The sequence below is a fragment of the Hippoglossus stenolepis genome, chromosome 12, assembly GCF_022539355.2.
Source record: "Hippoglossus stenolepis isolate QCI-W04-F060 chromosome 12, HSTE1.2, whole genome shotgun sequence".
Classification (NCBI taxonomy): Eukaryota; Metazoa; Chordata; class Actinopteri; order Pleuronectiformes; family Pleuronectidae; genus Hippoglossus; species Hippoglossus stenolepis.
Window position 1 is genome coordinate 16,152,178 of NC_061494.1, and position 25,366 is coordinate 16,177,543.

Here is a 25,366-nt window from a genome sequence, read left to right on the forward strand (position 1 = left end):
TCCCGTCCCAGGCTGCTTCACCTCATTTTTCTCACACGTTCCCCTTGTTCTGGCTCGCTCCTCCTGCTGTTGCAAAACATTTCATTTCCTGAACGAGGCTGAAATATTAGCTTCAGTTTTTCAGGCCTATTGACTTTGCTGACAAAGTCTTTACTCACTCACCTCGGGTCTCGGATTTACTGTTCGCTTGCTGTAGTGTAGTTAACCGTGTGTTTCAGAAACATCATTTGACATAGATTCTGGTTTTATGAGATCATGACCTGACTTTAGTTTTATGTTCATCTGTGTTGAAATTGTATTGCTGGCAAGTTTGTGGTTTTCTTAAGTTTTCTTGTGGGGGTTACACAACGTCCAAGATATAGTATTTATTTGTAATTTGGCTCCTGTCAGGTCATTATTTTATTGCAGGTTCAAATTCAGCATTAAGTAAACAAAGGTACAACATATATCCACTGGGTTTATGTTGGTTGTGGTTTATTATGCAGGATGATTTGTTGAATAGAGGACAATTTATTGATCATGAAAATCTTATGAGTATCTCATTTAAGTTGTGCTTAGGTAATGCACAAAATACAATTAATCTGTAAGTCTGGACAAGCCAAGACCATAGGTGATGACTGGGTACTTAATTTACACCCATTCTGATTCACTGACTTTGTCCTACACCTTAGTCATCTGTGCTGCCTTTTAAATGTGTGATATCTGGTGACTTTTAAAACAGAGTATGGTGTAAAACCGACATAAAAACTTTCAAACTGTAATAAAAGTAAAAGTACTAACTTAAAAACAAATTTTAGAGACTATTTTATTATTGGTTAACTATATTATGGTTATTGGTCCCTATCTGTGATAGTACTGTAAGATCTAATCAATATTTGAGTCATTCATCTTGTGTCCCTTTTGATGCCAAATTATTATTAATCAAAGTTAATTGATCTGTAAGTTAAAACAAACCACTCAACCACACATTTCCAAAGCAGTGTCAAGAGAAATGTATCTCTCTCTGCTGTTAGTGCAGTTAATTGCTGTCATATTACACTTCGAAGAACAAGAAGGCCCAGAATACCCAGAATTCAAATATGCTCTTACCAGTGTCTCTGCACCCAACTTTGTGGTTTCCCCCAAACATATTGCACAAATAACGTAAAGCATCATAAACCACGACCCGACCACAGTAATCCAGTGTCAGTCCCTCTGCCAGTCATAGCATTTCAGATACCAATGGTTCTTAAGTCATAAGTTATTATCTCAATGACGTTTCAAGCTTTAGTTCCCGAATTAAAATGAAAAAATATTATCCTGATTTATAGACCCGTTAATCTCCAAGTATGGAGCCATGACGCCAGGTCTGCAGCTTAATCCAAGTTGTCTTAATCATTCCTTATCTAAGTCCCAAACCTTTCATCCGCTGGACTGAATTGTTCTTATTTTCCAAAGTCAGTATAAAACAGATTTCCTCTTTCCAGTAAGTGATGGCAGTTATTAAAAACAGACAAGAACAGAGGATGTGATTGCTGTTTGGGGATATTTCTGTTTTTAAAAAACATCATGAAAGTCCTTTGTACTTCAGCAACACAAATAATTCATTTTAAATTAAAATAACTTCATTTATCCTTTAGAAAAATTTGTGTAAAAGTATCCACGTGTAGTATACGCTTATACTGCAACAACATACAGCATACCACATATAACGTACAGAGATAAATCAACAATGTTAAATGCAGCTTATAACTTCAAAAGTACTGAATAAACAATTAATGGTGTTGAAATAAATAGATCAACCATTAATAAGTCATGGATGTGGGCACAAAGCTTGACTTGGCTCTCTTAGTCCCGAATGTGAGTGTTTGGTGTTGGAGGCTGTTTGCGTTACTTTTATTTTAGCCCCTCTGTTGTAAATGCTGATTAATGGTTCCTGCTCCAGTTCAACTATTTTCCTGCTCATTCTTATAACAGTGTTTAACTGTTGATGTTATTGAGGGACCTGAACCAAGTTGTTCTGTTTAAGGTCATGACAGATTCAATGAAACAAGGTTTACAGAGGTAATCTTGGTGCGTGAACGTACCTTGTACTTTGTGTACGGAGCTTTGACCTCAGCGGTCATCAGAAGCTCTTGCTACTTGCTATCTGTGAGCTGGATGTCAGCCGGGGAGGAGTCTGCATTCCATATGACGCTTGTTAGATCTGCTTTAGTTGACACAGCTATGCTTGTGTTCAGGATTTTCAATGATTAAGGCTTCATCATATGCTCATGTGGAGGGGAAACATGTTGTGGGTGTTTGTAATGTATCAGGCAGTGAAATGTTCTTTTTATATTGTCACAAATGAAAACACGTTTTTCTTCTTTAAGAAGTCATTCTCGTAGTTAGTTTTTGATCCAAACTTAATTGGATATGATCAATTTTCTGATACAGGCACAAACTGTGAAAAACTAAGTCACTGCCGGTGCTTATATGGTTAACTGAGTGGAGTAGAGAAAGGAAGGTTTCCATTGGCTGGGCCACACGCTGTAGTCAGGGCTCTAGTGTTTCATGGAGACAGAGGGCCATCCCTCTGAGCAAAGCTCCAGCCCCTTCATCTGGTTCTATTTAAGGCCTCTAGTCCCAACTCCTATGATTGGTGTACACAACCCCCTACTCTTCCTCCAGCTCCAGCCCCAACTGAGGAGAAGGAGGCTTTTTAGCAGATGGTTTATTTTCCAAGGGAAACCATTTCTTTCTCCTACTCTAATGTCCTGTCCTCAGCTGGCTTTAGCTCACTTTTCTATCACTTCTACTGTTCCTTCTACTTTCTCTTCGCTGCTTGTCTTACTACTTTGTGAATGTGTCTACGTGCATCTACTGACCCGGTCTCAGCTTTGTTGGACATTCAGGATGAGGCCCCTTCAGTGATACAGAATGGATTCTCTGCAGCTGACTGTTTGATCGTTCACATTTTGGAGGGGGATTCTTTTTCTACACTTTCAGTGTCTCCATTGCCCTGGATGTTGGGCTGGAGGGGGATGCAGCTCTATGGCTAGACTCTCAGGAAGATGCACTGAACCCTGTGAATATTGTGATTGGCTGAGCTCTACAGACAAAGTGGCCTATGGCACAACGTGTGCCCAGCAGCCGTTCTCGTGCGCCTATGGCTGGCAGCTGGCTGACGGCATGTTTTTTCCCATCAACCCCAGGTCTGGATGCTTCGGACCCCATGCTCCTGGAACAGTACGTGGTGGTGGCCAATTACGAGAAACAAGAGCCAGCAGAAATCGGCCTTCAAGCGGGGGAGGTGGTCGATGTCATTGAAAAGAGTGAGAGCGGTGAGTAATAAAAACACATGCACGACAATGACATGTTAAGCAGGGACAGGCGGCATGCGTTTTGTGTGTGTGTACATCAGACACAAGCAGAAACACTTTCACGATCCAGTCCACACTTCCTCAAACATTCTGCCCTGCTCCCTATCTCAACCCTCCCACCTTCTTTGTCCGCAGCTTGCTAGCGGCTGCTTATCCCCATCTGGAGGCTCGCTTTGGCCTGCAGTCAGCCCTGTTTTTTCCCAGTGTTGGTTTAGGCTAGAGGCCAGAATGTTGCCTCTAGCAGGAGGAATGTCTTCCAGACTCGTATTAATTATTCCACCTCAATTTAATGGAAAGCCGGCAAGACATGCCAGATTTAAAAATGGCAGCTGCAGAGTCCTTAGTCAGCTGTTTAACCTCTGGAAAGGCTGAGCCGATAGGGCCTAGAGCGCGTGTTAAGGTATATGTGATTCAGTTTGACAATACTGAATATTTAATGAGTCAGTGGGAGGATGACATCAAGCATAACTTAATGACTTTCTAGGAATGTGCTGTAAAGCTTCTTTAATCTACTGTAAATGGAAACAAATGTATAGAAAACAACTAAAAAATCAAATGCATAACTTTTTAAGTGAAATGGTTTGATAGTTTTGTTGATTTTATGATACAAGGACCCCAGAAAAGCTGATAGTGCTGTAGCTTGGTCATTAATATCACTAGTATTAAATCATGTGTCTGTGTTAAATATGCAAAGACCATCTACTATCACAGACTCCCATGGGTCTGAGCACCTGCCTGCATGACTTCTATTTCAAAGGGAATTTGTCATGGCACAACAGCGACTGCAGAGGTGTAGGCCTGGTTTAAAGGGCCTGACTTTCACCTTTAATGGTGTGCTGAGACAGTAAAACAGTAATGGGACTCATGTGTTTCTTCAGAGGGAGGACAGGGAAACTGAGACCAGGAAGGCAAGTGGACTTGGGTTTCACGATGGGCGTGAGTGAAACGCCACGCCACACTGGCCTCAAGGAAGAGGGTCCATGCGTAGACCCGGATCGCTTTGAAGTGTCTCGTGTCCTGCCTTTGGGTTCATGTATTTGTTTTCACTCCCTGCACTGGTAGGATTTCAACCCAATGGGGAGCCGCAGCGAGGCGGATATCCCAACACCTTGAAGTCCTTTTACCGGGGCTCTTATATGAGAGCTTTCCTCCATGAACTCAAAGCTGCATGGTCCTGTGCTTTCAAGTAGAGGCCCCCTTCCCTTTTGCATCTCAGCTCACCACTGTGCAAAGTTCTAATGGTTGGTCCGCGTGTTGATGACCCATGCAGAATGAGATTTATGATTTCCAGGCTTCCGTGGTATAACTGCAGCTTGATTCCCAAGTTATTATGTTTCATCTTTTTCTCTAGCTGTTTTGTTGTTCTCAGTTCATTCAGTCAGACGATTTGAAATGAATTTCTAGAAAGCAGAACAGTCGACTCTGGGCGTCTTAAAACACACCCTGAGACGATTTGACAGTTTTATTATACACCAACGGACAAGTTCTCAGAGATCTGAAGTAAATACCACCGCCCCTACATCTTGCTGTGGAAACTGTTTCCAGCAGCGCAGCTCGCAGTTAACTGAAATCTTAACACCTCCTGCAATGGAAGTCGGCGAAAGCTGCTCCATTTGGCCGGTCGACATCACACCACATTCCTTTGCCAACACTAACAGGACCAGGTGTGTGCTGGGAAGATTTTCAGAGTTCACTTGATTCAGCATCCATTCCCTTGCAGAATAAGTGCAAACTCTTTAACGGTCTCTGACAGATTGATGTGTGCATTATGGAGCTAAGTGGTGAACACACAGAGTTAGCAGTGCTATAAACCGTCTGTTACCTTTGTTATGATTAAAAACAAGAAAAAGTTTTATGGATTTTATTTAGCCTCAAACTGTATTTAGACATTTTCCTTTAAAGCCATGGCCAATTAAACCAGCGTGTGTCCCCCTGCAGAGTTTTTGGATGCTTTGAGTGGAAAATCATATTGACGTCTATTTTTGTATCAGGATTGTATATGTTTAGGAGTTTTTTTTTTGCATAAGGTGCGAATATGAGTTAACATAGAGAAATGGGAAAACTGCAGATTTGGATAATTATTATTTTTACCATTCATCTTTGACCTTCAGCAGAATTCCTGCTGTTACAGCTACTGTGCCATAGACTGTGTGGTGCCCAGTACAGTTATCGACGTTTCCTTTCCTTGTATTAGATAATTGATAGATATATTCACTGCTTTTGACAGAGCAGTGAATCTAGGTCAGACCCTATAAGTGAGCTCAGCTTTCTCCACTTTTCCAGCCTGCTGCCCTGAGCCAAGGCAGTATTTTCCGTTATCCCGGCTTGACGATACAGTTTGTGTTATGTCCTTTGTTTCCGTTGGTGCAGTAGTTTAAATTGATTGCTGGTTTGGTGGGTGTAATATGTTGGAAATCACCAGGGCAGACCAGTGACTGCCTGATGTTTTGCTGCAGCAGTTTCCCAAGTTACTATTTGCCAAGAGCCATGGAAGCAAATGAAAGGCATTCATGTGAAGGAGCAATATGAAAATAGTCGTTAAAATGTAGTATTGTCCCAAATGATGCCGTTATCAGAATTAGTTTTCTAATTAATAATTCTGTCTTTACTCCCTCTTTAGCTATTTTATTTGTCTATTTTATTAGAGTTTGCCAGGGGGGACGCTGGCTCAGGAGCAGAGAGTAGAGCAGAAAGAAACGCAGGCAGAAAATGGAAAAAGCCATTTCCTGCCAAAGTTAGTGGTTCAGAGAGGTTGGTTCATTATAATGGCTTAATGGATCCTCCAGGATGCCTCCTCAGTTTACACTATATCACTGAGATGTTAGCCAAAGCTAAGCTAGCAGCAGTGATGGTCAGTTCAAATGCTTTGTATTCAGTGGTTTAAACTTTGCCCTTTCACGGAGTCGTGTAAAAGAAAGGAAAAAAATATTTTGCAGCCTTCCTGTAGCCGCTTTGTCTGCACCTCAAGGGCAATGTTAGACATGTGCCCAGTCCTGTGTAGAAGATCTCTCTATGGACCAGTCAGGGTCTAACTCAATTCCAAGTCCAGATCAGGCTCTGTGACTTACAATGTGCCAAATGAACACCGGGTTCTGTCTTGTTTTGGAGACGCCAGCTCACATCCTTCAGTCCCTCCGGATACCCCAAGACCCCCTGGCACCACCGGTGTCCAGCATCTCTACTGCTCCAAACAGCTTATTTAAGCAGGGAAGAGACCTAATGGTCACCTTCCAAGACGGTAATCTAATCTGTATAAATCTACCCTTTTTGTCACACGAACGCAAATGATTTAAGTTAGACAAATCTGAGCCAAAGAGAAGCTGGAGGCTAACAGGGGCATCCTGCAGGTGATGTTTCGACTTCCTGGCTGAGAGCCCGTGCACGCTGCTGGAGTAAAATCCTGGCAGAATAAGCAGGTCTGGCCCTCAGCATGGCATGATGGATGTACAGGATGTCTGCTTTACCTTAACGTGGAAATAAACTGCACCAATACAATAATGTCTCTGCTCTCCATCTTCAAGCTGGAATCAAGATGATCTCAGGGTCTCAGCAGGAGCCCACTGTTCAGAGAGAGGAGCTTAGCTCAAGAGCACAGACTTACTGATACTCTATCAAACTCCAAAATTATACAAGGACATATTTCTGAAATGGAAAATATCAAGATAACTACTAGAGTTTAGTCAGTTTATGTCTTGTACTTATTTCAGTAGTTTTAATCTATGTTAGACGCATAGCTCTTAGGATGGCAGTATTGGTCTCTTTTTGTTTTAGCCATGGATTTCCATGAAATCTGGTTTCTCTGCAGGATGAATCCTTTGCTAAAAGAACAGCTGGAGGCGGCTAAAACCCATCAAAGTAAGTGACGTTGTTATGATGCAACAGCAATGACAGTTAATTCTCCAGCCCGGGGGTTCTGCACACTGAGTCGTGCTTTACCAAACTTTGAAGGAACAGGTGAACAGCTCTTTGTGCGGCAGCTGTGGTGTGGGCTTCTGCAGACTGAGTCCAGCTGCAGGTCTTAACTCTCTGCTGCTCAATCACCGCAAGTCACTTTTACAGTTTCAGAAAAAAAGCTGCAACCAGTATTACCACAGACCAAGCAAACAGCCCATTCCAAACAGGCACTTGTGTGTTATAATGACAGCTGACGTCCATCTGTACCTAAATAAAAGCACCCTGACTGAAAGGTGTGTGGCCATAATACTCGATTAGTTGATGAGAAAACTGCAGTTTCTTTGCATATTTTAGCATCAGCAGTTCCTTCAAATTTGACAACATGACACATATTGGCTGATGCAATTTGTGTTCCTCTGATATGCAATAAATAGGTTTGAAGACAAGGTCAGGGTTGAGCTTCTAGTTCTCAAAGCTACAGTTCTGATTAGTGCAGTTTCAGCAAGAACACGTTTCCTTATGTAAAAGAGGAAAAACCCTAAAATTCTTGTCGATGAACCACTAACGCCATGATACAGAAAAGTTGCCAAGTGTTAAATGTCTCGGAACAGATGGAGGACACATTATCCATTCACAGCCCCGTCCTCCACAGTTTTTCAGCTTAAGATAGGAAGTACTAATGACCGTCTCGAGAAATCAACCTTATCCTGTATTTTTAGAGATGGAAACTCGGATGGTGCTACTTCTCCGACCTCTCAACCTTCTTTATATTCCTCCATCTTGCTGATACAGGCAGAGAAAATGAAGAACGTGATCAGGAACAGTATTAACCGGCACAAACAGTTGTAATAATAGTGAACAGAGATCAGCCTGTGGAGCCAAAAAGGTGCCCCCTCGCTCAAGAATTGACCATTGAGTCAAAGCAGGGTTTTAAGGTGTGGGCTTTTCAGACACTCAAGGACTGCTGTGTCTCCAAATCAGTGGAGCCTATAGAGAGCGCACAAGCTGTGGGCTGTAGCTGCGTTCAGCCCATGAGGGGATCCTTTCAGAGGCTGGGAGGGAGTCAAGGTCGATCCTTAGGTCAACATTCGCTCTTGAAAGTCGTTTTGTGTCGTTTTTATGCCTCCTCCCCCCTCGTACCAGAGCCACCCAGGTAAATTGAAACCTCCATTTTTTTTTTTTTTTGGGAAAACTGGAAGAGTGTGTATTGGGCTGGATACTTTCCCCCTTTGTGCTTTGATTCCCGATCTACAGTTAATAAATACAGGAGCTAGAAATGAATGGGGTTCTCTCCAGCTCTGCTCAACAGTGGTGTCAAATGTCTGAAGTAGTGCTGAGCCACCGCATTCCTCGTCAATTCAGGCCCGGGAAAAAAAAGCCTCCTCGTGCTGCTGAATCTGTGGTTCTCATATTTACGCTGGATATGTAGAAATCTTGTGTGAGTGTTACATAGTGACTCCACAGCCCCAAAACAAAGTTGCTTTTGAATTTCAGCACAGTTTAAGAGTTTGTCTGGATGATAAATGAACGATAAAATTAACGTTACACTGTCAACATTGCCTTTGCCTGGGAATCAGACCTGGTTGACTGTATGTATAGATTGCAGTTTTATTTCATAGGTTATACAGTCACTATTTGAGCGACCCGAAAAGGCATAAATCTAGTTTCTTGTTGCAGCTGAGAATCTGCTGTTGATTACAGTAAAGTGAAGAGCGGCTCTTAAAGCTGATAGAGTTTCCAGATGGTAGAAACTGTATGAGAGACAAACAGCTCAGAAATGCTGCTCGCTCTCATCTTATGTGCATCCACTGTATCTGCAAATGTACGTTTTGAGTGGAGCTCCATAAAAGTCTGGAGTGGGAATCTGTTTACATATCTCATCGTCTCTGTGCAGGAATATCTATCACAGTAGCTTTGTTTCCATCTCGCATTTCCACGCGGCTGCAAAACGCTCAGGTTGCATTACCCACATTGATTTTTCTTCATTAACCAAGCAAGATCTTGGTTTTCTAAATGCATTGCTCAAAAAGTGGTCTTGAGGTTTTTTTGGCATATTTTATGACCGTTTGACGGAGCAGACCCGCTGCTTCCTCCTGTTTCCAGTCTTCGTTTTAAGTTAAGTTAACTGGCTGTTGGCCGTAGCCTTAAATGTAATGGACAGAAAGTGAATAAGTGCATTTTCCATGTCAAACTTTTGCTTAAATCTGGATCTGTATGTTTTCTGTCGTCTAAATTAACCTGACGTCATTGTCTTCCCATTTCAAATTATGGAATTGAAAGAAAACAGACATTTGACCTGATTTGACCGAGTCGGGCCACAGAGACATACATTCACTTGCCCTCTGCTCAGTTTAAAACCTCCAGTTTTTCATGATTGTTGTAGCACATTACAACAGTGTTTTAAAGACAGTGTTTTGCTTCTTGCTTTCCAAGGCATGAGGTTGAGATGTCCACTATAGAGGGTCGGGGGTTTGGTTCTTGCCTTATGCAACCACTGCTAAGGAGACACAAAGCTTGACTTTGCTCAAATCCAGTAACTACCTATGATTATTTTCTTTCTTAATGTGTAGTTGTCCTTTGCCTCTTTGTGGTTAAAGTCAACAGCAGCTTTCCAAGATAAAGAAAAAACAATGACAGATGACACACAGGTGCTGGTAATGTACAGGTGCAGCTTTGTAATGTACGTCTATGATCGCCGCTGTGGGAACCAAGACAAGCCGGTGGAACAAAATGAATCAAATGCACAGACACACGTGTACTGGTACAAATATTTCCAGACATAAGGTATATTTCCCTTCACCTTTGTTCCTCCCACATCTGCACAGATAATCCCTGCCTTCCGGAAACGAAGGAGGAGAGAACATGTTCCTGCACTAATCTTATTTCCATTATGCGGCTGAATCCACAACTTGATTCACTCACGCCGCAGGAGCATCACTGTTGAATTTCATTATGTCTGACTAGAGATTTTAAAACCCAACACCACAGGGGTGAAGCCCTCGGGGTCACACAGTGAAATGAAGTTTTACTAGATTTCAGAAGACAATGCAGACTTATCAACAGGAGTTCAGAGAAATGTTAGGCATTATGTGAGGAGACTCACGAAACAGCTGTTACTTTTGTAATCACTTAAGCTTGAAGGTCTGTGTCATCACGACGAATGTACAATTGATAATCCTGTAAAAATTAAGTTGAGAAATATTATACAGAACAAATTACCATATCTGACAGTAATGGGTGGAAATCTCAAGTCTTAAGGCCTTTGCACTTAAACAGCGACTCAAATAAACGGCACAAAATATCAAATTTCAACATACCTGACTTCACATTAAGCGCGATTCAGTATAGCGAACAAATTATAATGATAAAATATTCATCCCTCTGGAAAAGAAGGTTTAAATTGACATCAAGCGACAATGATCTTGTGCTTTTACTTGGTGAACTTGTTGATTTTCACTGGTTCAGGAGCTTAAACTGTTTCACAGCCGTTTGTGGACGTACAGTATTTCAGGATGTCTGCCGGATAGTTCGAAGAAAAGCTGAAACATCTGGCACCAAGATCATGGTTTTTCATTTGACGAAGGTCAAGGTGTTTGTAAACAGTCCGAGCTCGGTTCATACATTTTCTTCGATAGGAGTTGGGTCACCGTTTGCTTGATCGTAGCTTATTGTTTGCAAGACTAACATAACTGTGAACAATGGTTTTAAACAAATATATGAAATACATCAACAAATATACATTTTACATCAGACTGTATTGAAGAGGAAGTTGTTCTTCTTCTACTGCTTCAAGATGTGACCCTCTCGCCAACTGATTCGATTGTGATTGGGTAGATGGGTGTCAGAAGCGAAACCGTGGAAAAAATGTATCTAGCTCTGGAAAAGTAAAAGCTGCCATGTCGCTCAGGGAAATTATGTCACTGATGTGAAAGCTTGTATTGATACAAGTTCACACATTTTATTAACTTAACCTCCAGAGGTTTTGTGATTTTTGTATTTTTTGACACCCTTTTTTTCATATGGACTAAGGAGCTGGTTTTGTGCAATATTTAATCACGCTGAGTTAATGCATGAGATGAAATACATGAAGCAGCTTCTCATTCAGACGTGTTATTTTTCTCCAGTATACTTCACACGAGGTAATTACAACCTTTCTGTTAGAAACCTGCAGTGACCAGGAAATCAACACTTACAAATGTGTGCGTTATGTTTTTTATTGCTTCTTCTGAGGTTCAGTGAACTCAGCCTAAGCACCTGCCATATGGGACGATGGTTGAAAAATACAGGCGGGTCAGGCCCAGCCACTACTAACAGCATATATTTACTCAGGCCTATTGGAGGGACAGCACGTCTTTGCTGCGTATGTATATGTAGACTCACAGCCAAGTGCACTCAATTAAATCACATTCCTACACCTTATTCTTATATTTGCTTACACTTCTACAAGTGTCAGTTTACCGAGGTGAAAATGACATTTCTCCCCACTCAGCTAGCATGTGTGAAAATGTCAGTTTGCAGATGTAAGGTTTTTTTTTTTTCCCCGTCAGTGAGTTGACACAGGTCTTTTAACTCCTGCCCAGCTGACCTCTCTCTGTAATGTTCAATTTAAATTCAGGTACCGTTGACGGAGATTGATGGTCATGTGACATAACACATCAGATTCAAACGACCAAATGAAGTATGGCAAGTTTTTGTAGAATTTGGTTGTTTAGAATCAGGATGTCGGTGTAATTAACAAGCACAAGGCTACATTTTTTGTGTTTCGGAGCTCTGTCTGATTTACACAGGCTTTTGTTCAAGCCGCGGCGTCGGTGCAAAGACTGAGCACATTACATGGTTTGTTTCATCTCTGAGTCTGAGCCAACAAGATGCTCAGAGCCAGACACTAACAGCCTGCACACGCCCTCACTGTGAAAAATAACCCTGCTGTTCAGCTGATGACTTTATTTTGGCTTAGCAGCTTTATCAATTAAATATAGCATCCCCTACATGAATCACAGATATAGAACTTGTAAGTAAAAAGTCCTGGAAATGTTTTCTCTTTCTCTGAGTCGAGCATTTTGGCTCTCATCATGTCTCTGGTTCTTCGAGATTCCAGCTAAATTTCATGGAAAGACCGGGTATCAATTTGATTCAGGAACGTTTTTGGGGGCTGCCAACATTACAACATTTTTTTGTAACCTTAATTACAGCGTGAAACAGGCTGAGAAAAGTGTTCTGATACCAAATCCTACGGGCGTACTCGCAGACGTCAATAAATTATAGTGAAATCAGGACCTCTTTAAATATAACGGCAGGTTAAAGCATTGTTCAGTTTTGGCACAACAAGGATCTCCGCTCTGTTTAGCTGGGAAGATGTCACGATCCAGCCTGGGTGAAATTTCAAATGGTCTCTGACTTAACAAAATAATCTCTCTACATGAAACAGATTCAGTTTAACAGAAAGAAAGAAGTCATTAAGACAGATTAAACAGTCATCTTTGTCTACTTCTTATATTCTGTAAAGGCCTTTTAATTGCAAAATCCTTATTAGTTAATATCAGGCATCAGCTCCTCCTCCTGGGGTCAAACAAAAGTATTATGTAAATTCTTTCCGGAAACATATATGTAAACATATATAGTCAGATATATATTTATTTTCAGTACTTTATAAATTAATACACATATTTCGAGTTTATGCATGGGAAGAACTTTTACCATATTCTTATCCATGAATTTTCCAGCCTATGACTGTGCTGTTATTCGTTATCTGTTATATATATCAAGGCATTTCCAACACATACATACATAAATACGTATATTTATATATGTATTATTTATATACTACATGCAGATGAATCGCACTTGCCAAATATATGTAAGTAGTAATAAGTTGTAATTTCCATATTATCATCCTATAATTTTACCTCATGCTTTACCACATCATTACTTAAGAAACACAATTTTTTTTTCTGTTCCCGTCTAACATTTCATATTCTGCTTCTTTTTATTAATTGTGTTCAAATAAACTACCTCATAACACAGTATTTCTGTAGGAAAATGTACACTTGAGGTTTGGACCAGCTGTGATGGAACACTCATCTTTATGGGCTACTCAGACAGCTGTCAGCCATATTTAATCCCCGTTACCACAACAAATAGCCTAAGTGTGGCCACACGTGCACCATAGCACCGTGTCTGTGCCAGCTTTGTCATTTAGGTCTCCTGCCGAGAGCTGACACGGCCTCACAAACTTGGGGGGGGACTTTTTTCCCTGCACATTTAAAATGTCATGGTCGTTCCATTTGTCATGAAGCTGGATCAGAATCTCAAGTAAAACATTGCTGAGTCGGTGCTTCTCTCCAGCAGAGGCATTTATCATAAAGCAGATGTGAAAGAAATGTTGTCATTCCCACAGGAATGCACTCAAATTGGCTGCAAAATCACTGCTCTGGCTCTTAACAGGAGTTCAGCACTGTCCTGCCCACTGAACTCATCACTGACCCTGATAAAACGCAGGTTGATCAAGACCCTCTCATGAGTGGAGCTGCAGCCAGGCAGCGTTTCCCTCCCAAGTTCTTAGATCTCACTGTGGTTATAGATTCTCTAGACAACACAGTCAAGTTCCTGACGTTTATCTCATCCCCTGTGGTTTGAGATCTTTTATCAAATCAAGACTTAATGATTAAAACAAAGATGCAAATCAGATGTGGTTTTGAAGAGTTTTATTTTGTGCATTTGTTTTTTGTTGCAGGAAATTTGTCACAGATTAAAATTCTTAAGCAAATATTCTAGACTTCAGATCTTTAATTGCGTTTTAAAAGGTGCTATATAAATAAAATTTATTAGTATAAGTAGTGATAGTGGTAGTAGTAGTTTTAATAGTATTATGAATACTCTTCACATACACACTTTAAGCCATACCTACAGTATCATGGTAATGCATCTGTGCAAATATAATTATCATGTATGTGCAATACTGTTTTACTATTTTGTTTACATTGTACATATATCTATCTTTTACATGTCCTTGTGTTTGCGTTGTATTTTTTTCTTATTTATTCAAAAACAACTCTTATTGTATGATGTGTTTGTTAAACATCCTGTATATGAAGCACCTGAATGTATTTTATTTTATCTACATATTATTGCCGGTAGTCTTCATCCTGTCCATGTTCCCACAGGTTGGTGGTTTGTCAGCACCGCAGAGGAGCAGGGTTGGGTCCCTGCCACCTATCTCAACTCCCACAGTGGCACACGGGATGACTTGGAGCTCGGCGCCTCTAAAGCTGGAGAAGGTAAGTCACTGCTAAGTCCCTGTGACCACCAGCCCCGCCCACACTCTCAAACACAACCACACACAGAAACACAAGCAAACAAACTGTCAAATGTCCACACACAGACGCCACCTTTGCCCTCAATCCTCTCATCTCTGATCTGTGTCAAAATGGAGCAAACTCGCCCCCCCCCTGCTCCACCGCGGCCGGCCTACGCTAACGTCTGACGCCAGGCCGGCGTGAACACCTCTCTCTGTCTGCCTGCCATCATAAGCATGGCCGAACAGAGTGGAGATTCAGGGCTGGTCAAACAGCAAGGAGGAGCGACCAGACCACAGCCAGAGTGATGAGCTGTACAGTAATGCACTGTGCAGTACAGATCCAGAGCAACATGAAGTGAAATGACCTCCGTGGAGTGAGCTCATGAAAGAGACGTGTGTTCCCATCGGCATTAAGGAATGAATCACGAGAATAATTCAGGAGTTGTACTCTTTATATTATAGTTAGCGTTAACGAATTATGTTGTATATTTTGCTTTTCAGCATTAATTGCTGAAATATTTCAGTTCAAGTTAAACTTAAGACTTTTTAAGACCTTTTTAACAGCATTATTATTTCAATTTAAGTTCTGTTACACTTCTGGAGTTACAGAAGCTGACATTGTTAGTGGAGAGTGGGTCACGCCGGGGCCGGACTTTTGTGACGCTTCAAATTTGTTCTCAAGTCAGATCTCATTGCACTTTAATTTACCCAAGTTAGAACTTCTCTATTAGATGAAAGTAATGTTAACAAAAGGAGAGGAGACACCATGTTGGTCCAAGCACCACATTGCAACACATTAGCTGGGTGTTATAGTGGTTGTTGGTTCCAGGTTGGTTTTGCAATATCAATGCAGCAATGTTTCCCAAAATCAAGTTTAAAAGAAAATTTAAGGTAACATCAACGTAAATTTATCATAATTTCTAATCCTAAAATTCAGATTGTTGGATTATGTAAGAACCTGCAGAAAACCTGAGAACAGCGGACTGTAGCGTAAACGTTTTGTTAACTTACTGGAGTCAGAGACGGATCCAAAACCCTGATAAGAAACACACCCATGTAGAGTTTGCTTTGCCAGATTATAAATGCCGACATGTGAAGCTGAAATCCGCGTCCAAATCTCACAATCACCTCGACAGCGCTGTCAGACGTCGTTATCAAACCATTTAAGAGCAACTCAAGCCGTCTGATTCCGTAATATCGCTGGAGAAAGCATTTTAATCTCTGGGCAATAAAGCTCAATTAGTGTCAGATACTCCGATTTTGACGGGGAGAGCAGCCACTGCAGCTACGCTGTTTTATTTATATGCAGCATTTTGTTAGAGAAAATCCAACAAAACTGGAGGCCCGGGAATAATTAAGTTGTGTATCACACTTCCAAACAAACATCAAGATTTTCCGGCACCCGGGCCAAAACATCTTTTTGCTGCACAGTTGTTGTACGCTATAACAATGGGAACACGGATCCCTCGGTGTTGTATGTGTTCTATGGAGGGAGAGAGACCAAACTGTTTTTTGCAATATGTGCAGTATGCTAAAATGACTTCTACTCCGAGTTTGGATCAACAGAATACACGTTTAACAAAACATTTCAATGGGTACCCACGAACACAAATAGGCACACATACCTATAGTAAATGCAAACGTCTGCACGGAGCACTCCTCTCTGCTCAGTCAGAGGTGGCTGCAGTTTGCTGCCAGGGGGTTTTTGGAGGACAATCTGTCAGTGTAATTAGTGTTTATGTGACTAGCCAGTCATGGGAATGGCATGAATCTCGTAAAAGATCTCTTTGTCAGTCCTGTGGTCTTCTGCAGCCTGTGCCACCGCATTGTCACAGAAACAAAGAAAGTTGCTGGAAAACTAGAGTCGAAATTCATGTTAGTTTTCTTTCGCAACACCAAAAAACAAGATTCGGGTGAAAGCTCAGATGGCTTCAGATGTGACTGTTTGGAAACAGATCCCTAATAACCCTTATACATCTAAATATGTGAGCAGCCACATGCAGACCTTCTTAAGGCGCATGACTCCAACCAACCAGCGGCACCCTCAGCTGCTCCATTAATTGGCTGGCATTCCTGCAGCAATGTGTGTCCCAGATGCTCTAACACGACAGGATGAGAAAGCCACGCTAACAGCATCCTAATTACAAGCCACAGAGAAGATGTCTTGGTTTAACACTTCCTCTGTAACAACCCCTCCCCATCCATTCATCCATGCACTCTAACTGTCCACCATGTTTTGCTTTGTGGTCTTGTTTTTATGTCTCTCCATGTAGCTAATAATGGTCAGAGCCCATGTCATTTGTGTGCTGTGTGTTTTTTGTGTAACATTTGTGCTCGCTGCTCATGTCTCCCGTGTTTGTTTGTTTGTCTGTCGGTGTCTGGTCGCCATGTGTGTGTGTCTGTCAGTTACTAAGCGACATAAGGCTCATCTGAAGAGGCTGGACCGGAGATGGACGCTGGGGGGTGTCATCAGCAGGCAGCAGAGCCGAGGTGAACTGAGACAAACGCTGCGTCTGCACCTCCCTCCCTCTTCCCCCTTTTTTGTCATCGCTCCCCTCGTCCCGCTCCACGTGCACATATTTGCTCAGCCTTGTGTCCTGTGTTGTCTTCCATTAAATGCATTCATCATGAGCCACAGCCTTCCACAACTAACCCACTGATGTTAATATGAAATGAGCTTTGAAAGCAAAGGTGAAATCAGCTTTATATGCAGCAATCATCGATGCTAAACTCAAATTATACCACAGAATAACAGAATAAGTGTTTTCATTATAATTAAGGACCGTGTGCCAAAACCAATCTTCTCAGGAATATACTACCCGCTCATCTGAAAGTAGTTGCGTAATAGACTGTGGAATGCCTGATGCTGCATTTCAGAGCCATGTTTTACTTTTTTATGAGCAAATGAAGTGTGTACGTAATTTGCTAATGAGTGTATGCTTTAACAAAGTGTGGCAAAAACACAGATTTATCCTGCTGTCGTGTGGATCGCAAACATCATCGAGATAAACAAAGAGTGGTATTAATCACGCAGTTAGCGAGAGAATCACGTTCTCTATCACAGACCTGCACATGTTCTTCCCACTAAGGCCAATGTTATTTTCACTGGAGATGCATTTGGACGGCTGACAGAGGAGTGAGGATAGGCTATTGAGTTCAGCCCAAACTTTGCGCTTGGCAGTGGATGCTGCTCTCTGGAGTGGAGCGAGAGTTGTTTCCACCCCAGGACTGAAATTCTGCTTTGCGTTTAAAAAAAGAAAGAGAGAGAGTTTTGCTGACTCCACAGAAATAATTTATAACACCGATGCAGGCGATGCATGTTGTGGTTAACATAACATCTGATTCAGAGTTTCCCTTTTGTCGCACCGCTGGATGTTGTTTGAAGGAGGTTGGTGAGAGGAAAACATTCGACCAGCCTCGACACAAAGAGGCCGGAAGAAGCGGGCAGAAGGAAAATAAAGAGCACAGAAATATTCTTTCTACCCGTGAAACCTACTGTAGTTCCTGCAAGTAAAGTGAATCACTACCCCCCACCCATTCAGCTCCCGCACAAGCTGGGAAGTGGGTGGAGAAAAGGAAAATGGAATAATGTGTCACCAGAATGTTGATTCCGGTGCGGCAGCTCAGAGGGCAGCGCACAGTGCAGCGCCTTTTCATGTTTGTCCTTCTACGTCCTCTACTTTTTGAACACTCCTCTTTTACTTGTGCCGTCTGTGTTTAGACAGGAATTGCCATAATGACAGGAAATGGGGTCTTTGCTCAGCCTCTTGGCCTCATGGGATTGAATAAATCAGCATGGAGCCTCTGCTCTCCATTATGTGCTGAGTTAGCTGCTGGCTGTCACAAGGCCAAGGACGTTTTTAGGACACTTGCTCGCACCGTGTGCTGGAGCTCGCCTCGGTGAAGAGCCTTTTGTGAATACAAGTAATTCAATGATGACAGAGTGTTTGATATAATGGCACTAATCAGTAGTGCATCGTAGAGATGTGTTAAATGTAACACTTTTTCAGACCATAATGAATGAAATTAAAGACTAAAGATTAAAGCGTGTCAAGTGCGACAGATATGAAGCCAGATATGAGTCCCAGAATTAGTAGCCGAGAATGAGAATGACCCTCGAAACATGAAATTATCTTTCAAACTACAGGCAGAGAATACTGGATTCTGAAAGTTGTTTTTAGTTTCACACTAATATTTTAACGTATTTAAGGCCTAAAATTTAGATTAAATTATTTTTTAAGACCATACAGAAAACCTGAAGAAAGGTGAGCAATGCAAACCAGGACGATCAGAGCTGATTATAAATATGACATTTGAGTGATGACGGATTAGACTGTGGTGAACCTGGTTTGTTATATTCTGATCACGTGAGACATTTGCAAATGACACTGATGAGTGACGACCGAAAGGAGTCGTGTGTTCCCCAAGTTCAGTCCCCTCACGCTCCCTCTCTAGTCTGTCTGGCTCACGTTGCTCACTCTGCTCCATCCAGGTTCTCAACTTAACTCTGAAAGTTTTGCCACCTTTTTGGCCTTTTAAGCTCAACACAAAATACAATGCACATAGAAATTGCAAGCTGCTGGTTTCAGTTCATGTTTATTTTGGTACAAGAACATGTGCAAACTGATGTGCTTGCAGGATTTGTGGAGTTGTCTACCAGAACTCCACTTGTTCAGTGTATTTACTCAGTCATCAGTTTTATGCTCCTCCCCGACAGTCAAAAACAAAAAGAAGTTGATGGAAACTATCTTTGTTTGGTTTGTCCAGACTTCTACTCCCTCTGAAGATTGTCCCAACCTGTAAAGAATAACATTGTGTCTGTCAAAACAAAACTCACATGCCAAATTAAAGCATTATGTTTTTTTTTTACTTGTTCCTCTTGGTTGTTGTGGCCACAAAATAGATCCTGTTTTCATTGTTAGTGTTGGGGGACAAAATCCACATTTCACGAGTTTCATTCTGCAGTTTAAAGGAGTCTGAGGCAGACGAGTCAAGTGGGTGTCCTCAAAACTTAGTCTCTCTCTCTCTCTCTCTCTCTCTCTCTCTCTCTCTCTCTCTCTCTCTCTCTTCCTCTCTTCCTCTCTCCCTCTCTCCCTCTCTCCCTCTCCCGGTCCAAATTTCCTCTTTGTGTTTCCACAGACTGTTTCCTGAGCTGTGGTGGAGGGAATTTCATACTAAAAATACTATAATGTTAGAAGACGCCCGTTTGATTTGTTCAGCTCGTATCACTGAAACTCTGTACAAGCTTTGGCTGAAAATTGAAATATATTTTTGCTTAGAAGTCGGACATGGGGAATTAGTTTTGTCCTCCAGTGCTTAAGGAGGGGATCTCTTTGTGGCCAGTATATGGACAGGACACATGTGGTCATGAGAGTATTATTTTAAGAAAGACAGAAATGTGAACCTATCCTGTGTGCAGAGTTTGCAGTATTTGTGTAGGGTAATTTCTCCTACCTTATTAATAGCACACAAGTCTCACAGTGGTCCCATGATAATGATGCTAAAATTACAAGTGATTATTTTATTGCCAAAAATATTCACCCTGGACAGATCACCACCGAGGGGACAATGCTAACCACTGTATCACTGTGCCAAAATGCGATCTGGTAAGACGGCCAAATATTTAGTTTCTAAATAACTGTTATTATTTGCTGCGTTCTCTCAGTTTCACAAAATAAAATTACAGACAAATGTCCGGAGCCAAAGAGCAGTTTCACACGCTGAGCACATCTACTCGCACATCTGGCAGCTGAGCGAACTGCCAGACAGCAGAACAGTTCCAGTTTGTATTAGAGAAAAGATACACCTCTGCTCTGTTAACCTTTATCTCTCTTTGCTGCAGTGTGGTCATATAAACGTAGCAAAGATTTATAGGATATACATTTCCTTCTCCTTTTCTTTTTCCTTCCAGTGATTGTCTTGTTTGAAGAGACTTTACAGCCTTCATGTTCTAAGATGTGTTGTCATTCTCTGCTCTGGCTTTGGCAGAAGAGAAGTACTTAACAGTGCAGCCCTATTCCAGCGAAGGCAAGGATGAAATAGCTTTTGAGAAAGGAGTGATTGTGGAGGTGATTCAGAAGAACCTGGAAGGCTGGTGGTTTATCAGGTAAGACTCTGAACACTTTGCTCCAGATAATGTTGTTTTTACTCATTTCATTACAAAAACTGTATTTTTGATCAGTTGTCTTGTTTCTCTTCATCCTCAGGTACAAGGACAAAGAGGGCTGGGCTCCGGCTTCTTACCTGAAGAAGGCGAAGGATGACTTCTCTCCCCGCAAGAAGACCGTCACAGGCCCGGTGGAGATAATTGGAAACATCATGGAGATCAGTAACCTGCTTAACAAGAAACCCCCCGGAGAGAAGGACGCGCAGACTGAAGGTGTCCCAGAGAGCCCCCAGGTGGCCAGGAAGGAGATCAGCTTGCCAATGCCTTGTGCTGAATCCAGCCCAGTTAGTTCCCCCCAGGAAGGAACAAGTAAAGCAGAGCCTGCTTCACCAGCGATAGCTCGCATCGCCCCTCAGCGGGTGGAAATTGGTCAGTCGTGTCACCGTCAATATTTCAGTTTCTGTCATAACTTTGTCAATCTGTAACTGTAAATCACAAATCAAATTTTTAAATCTCATTCCTAAACTGAGGAAATGAAATCACCTAATAAATGTCTATTCTTATTCCTTTCTGTGTTTGTTTCACAGGTTCCCCAGTTCTCCGGCAAAAACCTCCTCCTCGAAGAGATGCAACCCTGGTGAGAGAGTTTGATATTGTACCATTTATTACCTGGGAGGCCAAAAACTACTCAACTGATTTCCATGATATTTTTTGTGGAGGAGTGGGGTATGACCGGAGGATTAACCCATAAATGTTGGTGGTCAGGGGTCAGATGCAGGGTTTTATCTTCACTTTCTTTAATATTTTTGTTGATTTCTCAGAGAATAATTCATGGATCTTGATGATAAAAAAAACAGGTATTTTTATGGAAGTTATATTTATAAGTGTGTAATATTTGGACTACATCCAATAAAAGCATAATCCATAATTTTGTGAATTTAAATGTAGTTTTATAAGGGGATTGTTGGGCCTTGGTGGTTGTATTCTCTAACCCTTCTTGTTGCCATTCTAGTATAATTATGAATTTCGTTATATTTGAAATTGAGCAGTAATTTATAGGAATTTAAATTAGCAATGTTTGAGCACCTCAAAACCAACAACTAACTATTTAACAGTAATTCTAACATTGTCCATTTCATTTCTTCCCAGGGATTTCAGTTGCCCTCCCCACCAGAGCCTCCTACAGTTGAAGCAGAGTATTACACCATTGCAGATTTTCAGTCCTGTATATCTGATGGTATCACTTTCAATGGAGGACAGAAAGCAGATGTAAGCGCTCTTCTGTAAATGTAAACTTTAGTAGCAAGACAATCTTAAACTGAGGTACCAGACATATATCTGTTGCTGCAACACATGTAGTATTCATCATAGCTGAGTAACAGCTCTGCCTTCTTCAAGATAAAATCTAAAACAATCATGACAATGTTTGAAAACCTCTTCATAAAAAGACTGAACTCCTTCTTGAACTTGCATTTTAGGTCATTGAGAAGAACTCTGGTGGCTGGTGGTACGTCCAGATAGGAGAGAAGGAGGGCTGGGCTCCCTGCTCCTACATTGATAAACGCAAGAAGCCCAATCTGAATCGCAGGACGAGCACCCTGTGCCGCCCTAAAGTTCCACCCCCAGCTCCGCCTGTCAAAAAACAAGACTCAGCAGAGACCGCACCTCCCAGCAGCCCCGGGTCTGAAGCTCCAGAGTCGCCCTCGTCTCCTGGGAGGCCCGTGTATGAAGAGCCAGAGTATGATGTTCCCGCCATCGGTGATCTGGACCTGGAGTCTGAGTTTGAGTTTTTGAGAGGAGAGGGTTCCTTGGTGGATGCAAAGAATGAGGACACTTCCTCTGAGAAGGGATCCCATCTCTCCTCCAAACCTTCTCCTGCTTCATCGCTGCACAGCGCCTCCTTCAAGATGGGGGAGTCATTTGAAGACGGCCGCGAGGCAGAGGCAGACGGAGAGGAGGAGTGCATCTACGAGAACGAAGGCTTCCGAGCTTTCAGAGACACCCCGGAGCGCCAGTGCAGCAAAGACTCAAATTCCTCCAAGACAAGTGTCTTTTCAGAAACTGGCAAGACGGCAAACCCGATTTCAGGTGGATGGAGACTTGCAAAGAACAGGCTCAAGATCGACTTGAATGGGAGTCCATTTTCGACCAAGGCTGAGGAGGCATCCAGTCCAAAATCTGCCTCCACTGAGTCCACCCCAGATCTGTCCAGACCTAAGAAAGATCAAGAGGACAGCAAGCCATCCTCTCCCACCAAATCCTCCACTAAACTGAAGCCAGTGGTGAGGCCTAAACCACATCTAACCAAGGCCTCCAGTGCTGAAAAGATGGACATCAGCACCTTGAGAAGACAGCTGCGGCCAACAGGGCAGCTGAAGAACGGCACCAAAACTAAGGGGGAGGACTCTGAGACGGCTTCGGTCATCTCTTCTGAGGACTCCTTCTCTTCTCAGAGCACATCCGATCTCTCCTCCATCTACTCTAAAGGCAGCCGCGGAGACTCTGACCTGGAAGGCTGCAGCCTGTACCGCACCACAGATCCCTACGAGAAACTCCAGGAGACTGAGGTCAGTTTCCCCGCTGGTGTCGAGGTGGAAGTGGTGGAGAAGCAGGAGAGTGGCTGGTGGTATATCCGCTGGGGAGATGCAGAGGGCTGGGCTCCAACTTACTTCCTGGAGCCCGTCAGGCAGCAAGATGACACTGTGGGGTCTGAATCTGATGGCACCCCGACTAAACCTGGAAGCCTCAGCAAGTCCAACAGCCTGGAGAAGAATGAACAGAGGGTGCAGGCATTGAACAACATCAACCAGAACCTGAAGAAGGTCACCCCTCCCATCCCCTCCAAGCCGCCGGGTGGCCTCTCCAAACCCACCGGCCTGTTTGGTTCACGAAAGCAGAACAACACCAAACAGCAGCAGGTTGTCAGACCTCAGTCTGTCTTCATATCAGCCCCGATCAGGGATGGACCCAGCCCTTCTGGCTCCCTCAGGAGAAACGAGTCCCTCAACTCCACGGACCACCCTCGTGCCAGCCCCACGGTGCGACGCAACGCCTCCTTTGGCACTGTCCCACGCAGCTTGGGGCCAAACAACATAGCATTACCCATCAGGAACAGATCTGCTACCGGTAGCTCTGAATCCCTCGGCCTTAGCGCTCCGAAGAATGCCCTCCCTGTATCCACGGTGAGGCCCAAGCCCCACATCATCCACAATAACCTCAGAGAGGTGTATGTCTCCATAGCAGATTACCATGGCGACGAGGAGACCATGGGCTTTCCCGAGGGGACGAGTCTGGAGGTCCTGGATAGGAACCCCAATGGATGGTGGTACTGCAAGATTCTGGACAATGGCCAACCAAGGAAAGGATGGGTTCCCTCAAATTACCTCGAGAAAAAGCGCTAGCGCTCATTGTGGAGCTGGCTGAACTCTTAACATTCATGTAAAGACTACTCAGAGAGATGCATTTATTTTGTGAAAAGGGCGTTAAGTAAGGATGGAGATCTTACCCGGTACTTTTGCCAAAATGAGCAGCCAGATCAAATTGTGACTTAAAATGAGTCGACGTGATACAGATGCCTGAGACGTTGCATCAGCGGCAGTATAATGGGACTTGGCGACACAGACGAAGAGAACAACAGAAAACCGAAGAGCGATTACGTGCTATTCTTCAGCGGTTTAACTTTAACTTGAAATAAGATGCCATTTTGTGTCCACTCCTTGAAGCTCTTTCTCTGTACGTTTATAATGTATTTTTTAAAAACCTTTTAAGCATTTAAAGCTTATTGCATGTTTGAAATGATTCATTATACTGACGATGCCTTGAGCTGTTGAGATAAAACGTTTTTCTCCTCCTTCCTTTACAGAAAATCTCAGTTGTTGCCAAAGCTGCTTAGTCTCATTTTGGTGCTGTCTGTTTGCATGTTTTTTTTATATCGCTTTATACTGTATGTCACCTTTTATGTGAAATATTTTATCCATTTAATTGTTTAATATTGTCCTAATGAAACATTTCGTGAGCATCTCCGATTTTCACAGCCTTTTTTCTTAAATTGGAAAAAAATCCCTCAAATCTCCCTTGAAACTTCGTATCCTTAAAATGCCTTTTTTATACACATTTTTATCCAAAATTGAACTTTCCCCTCACATCCTTGAAAATCATATTTATTCATTACCTAAATATTGTATTATTACTTATTCTATTTTATTGTATTTTTACTGATTTAAAAAAAATCACAACAGTTTAAACATTTCTCAGAACTGCTCTATTAATCTGAAATAACATTTTGAATTTCTGCTGGGCAGTAAATTTGACATAACTCTGGCGGTGCTCACTTTTGTTTTATGTTAACTGTGTGACCAGTGATAACTGAAGTGCCAAAAGAAAGAATTTAATAAATGCACTTTTGAACAATTATTAGTACTTTCTTCTTTAAATTGTCTTTCTTGTGATTACTGTTTACCCACGTTGTATGTATTTATTCTATGTTTTCAATTTAAATTACACTATGTATGGTTTTTGTTTGATATAGTTTAGTTTAGCTCGTCAAATCCCCCCAGACTATTGTAAAAGTACTTGAATACAAGTCATCAAGTACATGATTTGGACCATTTTGTTTACAGTATTCTCATGTTCCAGATATGATTGGAAGGTTTCTCAGATTTGAAAATGAAAATATTCCTGCAAACATTTTAATTACAGATAAAGTTACACATACAAATGCAAATTATA

General features: G+C 42.1%; 1 protein-coding gene across 2 annotated transcripts in view; it reads left to right on the top strand.

Moving 5' to 3' along the window:
• sh3pxd2ab (SH3 and PX domains 2Ab) overlaps window positions 1–25,048 on the top strand; it is a 48,863-nt gene extending 23,815 nt beyond the window's left edge. The window contains exons 7-14 of one of the 2 annotated variants that reach the window (XM_035171936.2): window positions 3,174–3,302; window positions 14,399–14,512; window positions 16,939–17,022; window positions 20,521–20,638; window positions 20,739–21,067; window positions 21,226–21,275; window positions 21,788–21,907; window positions 22,117–25,048. In XM_035171936.2, the coding sequence (XP_035027827.2) occupies window positions 3,174–3,302; window positions 14,399–14,512; window positions 16,939–17,022; window positions 20,521–20,638; window positions 20,739–21,067; window positions 21,226–21,275; window positions 21,788–21,907; window positions 22,117–24,039 (2,867 nt within the window). In that variant the 3' untranslated portion in view covers window positions 24,040–25,048. The remainder of the gene's footprint in view (window positions 1–3,173; window positions 3,303–14,398; window positions 14,513–16,938; window positions 17,023–20,520; window positions 20,639–20,738; window positions 21,068–21,225; window positions 21,276–21,787; window positions 21,908–22,116) is intronic. The other variant, XM_035171937.2, reaches the window with a different exon arrangement.
• Window positions 25,049–25,366: the final 318 nt, after the last annotated feature.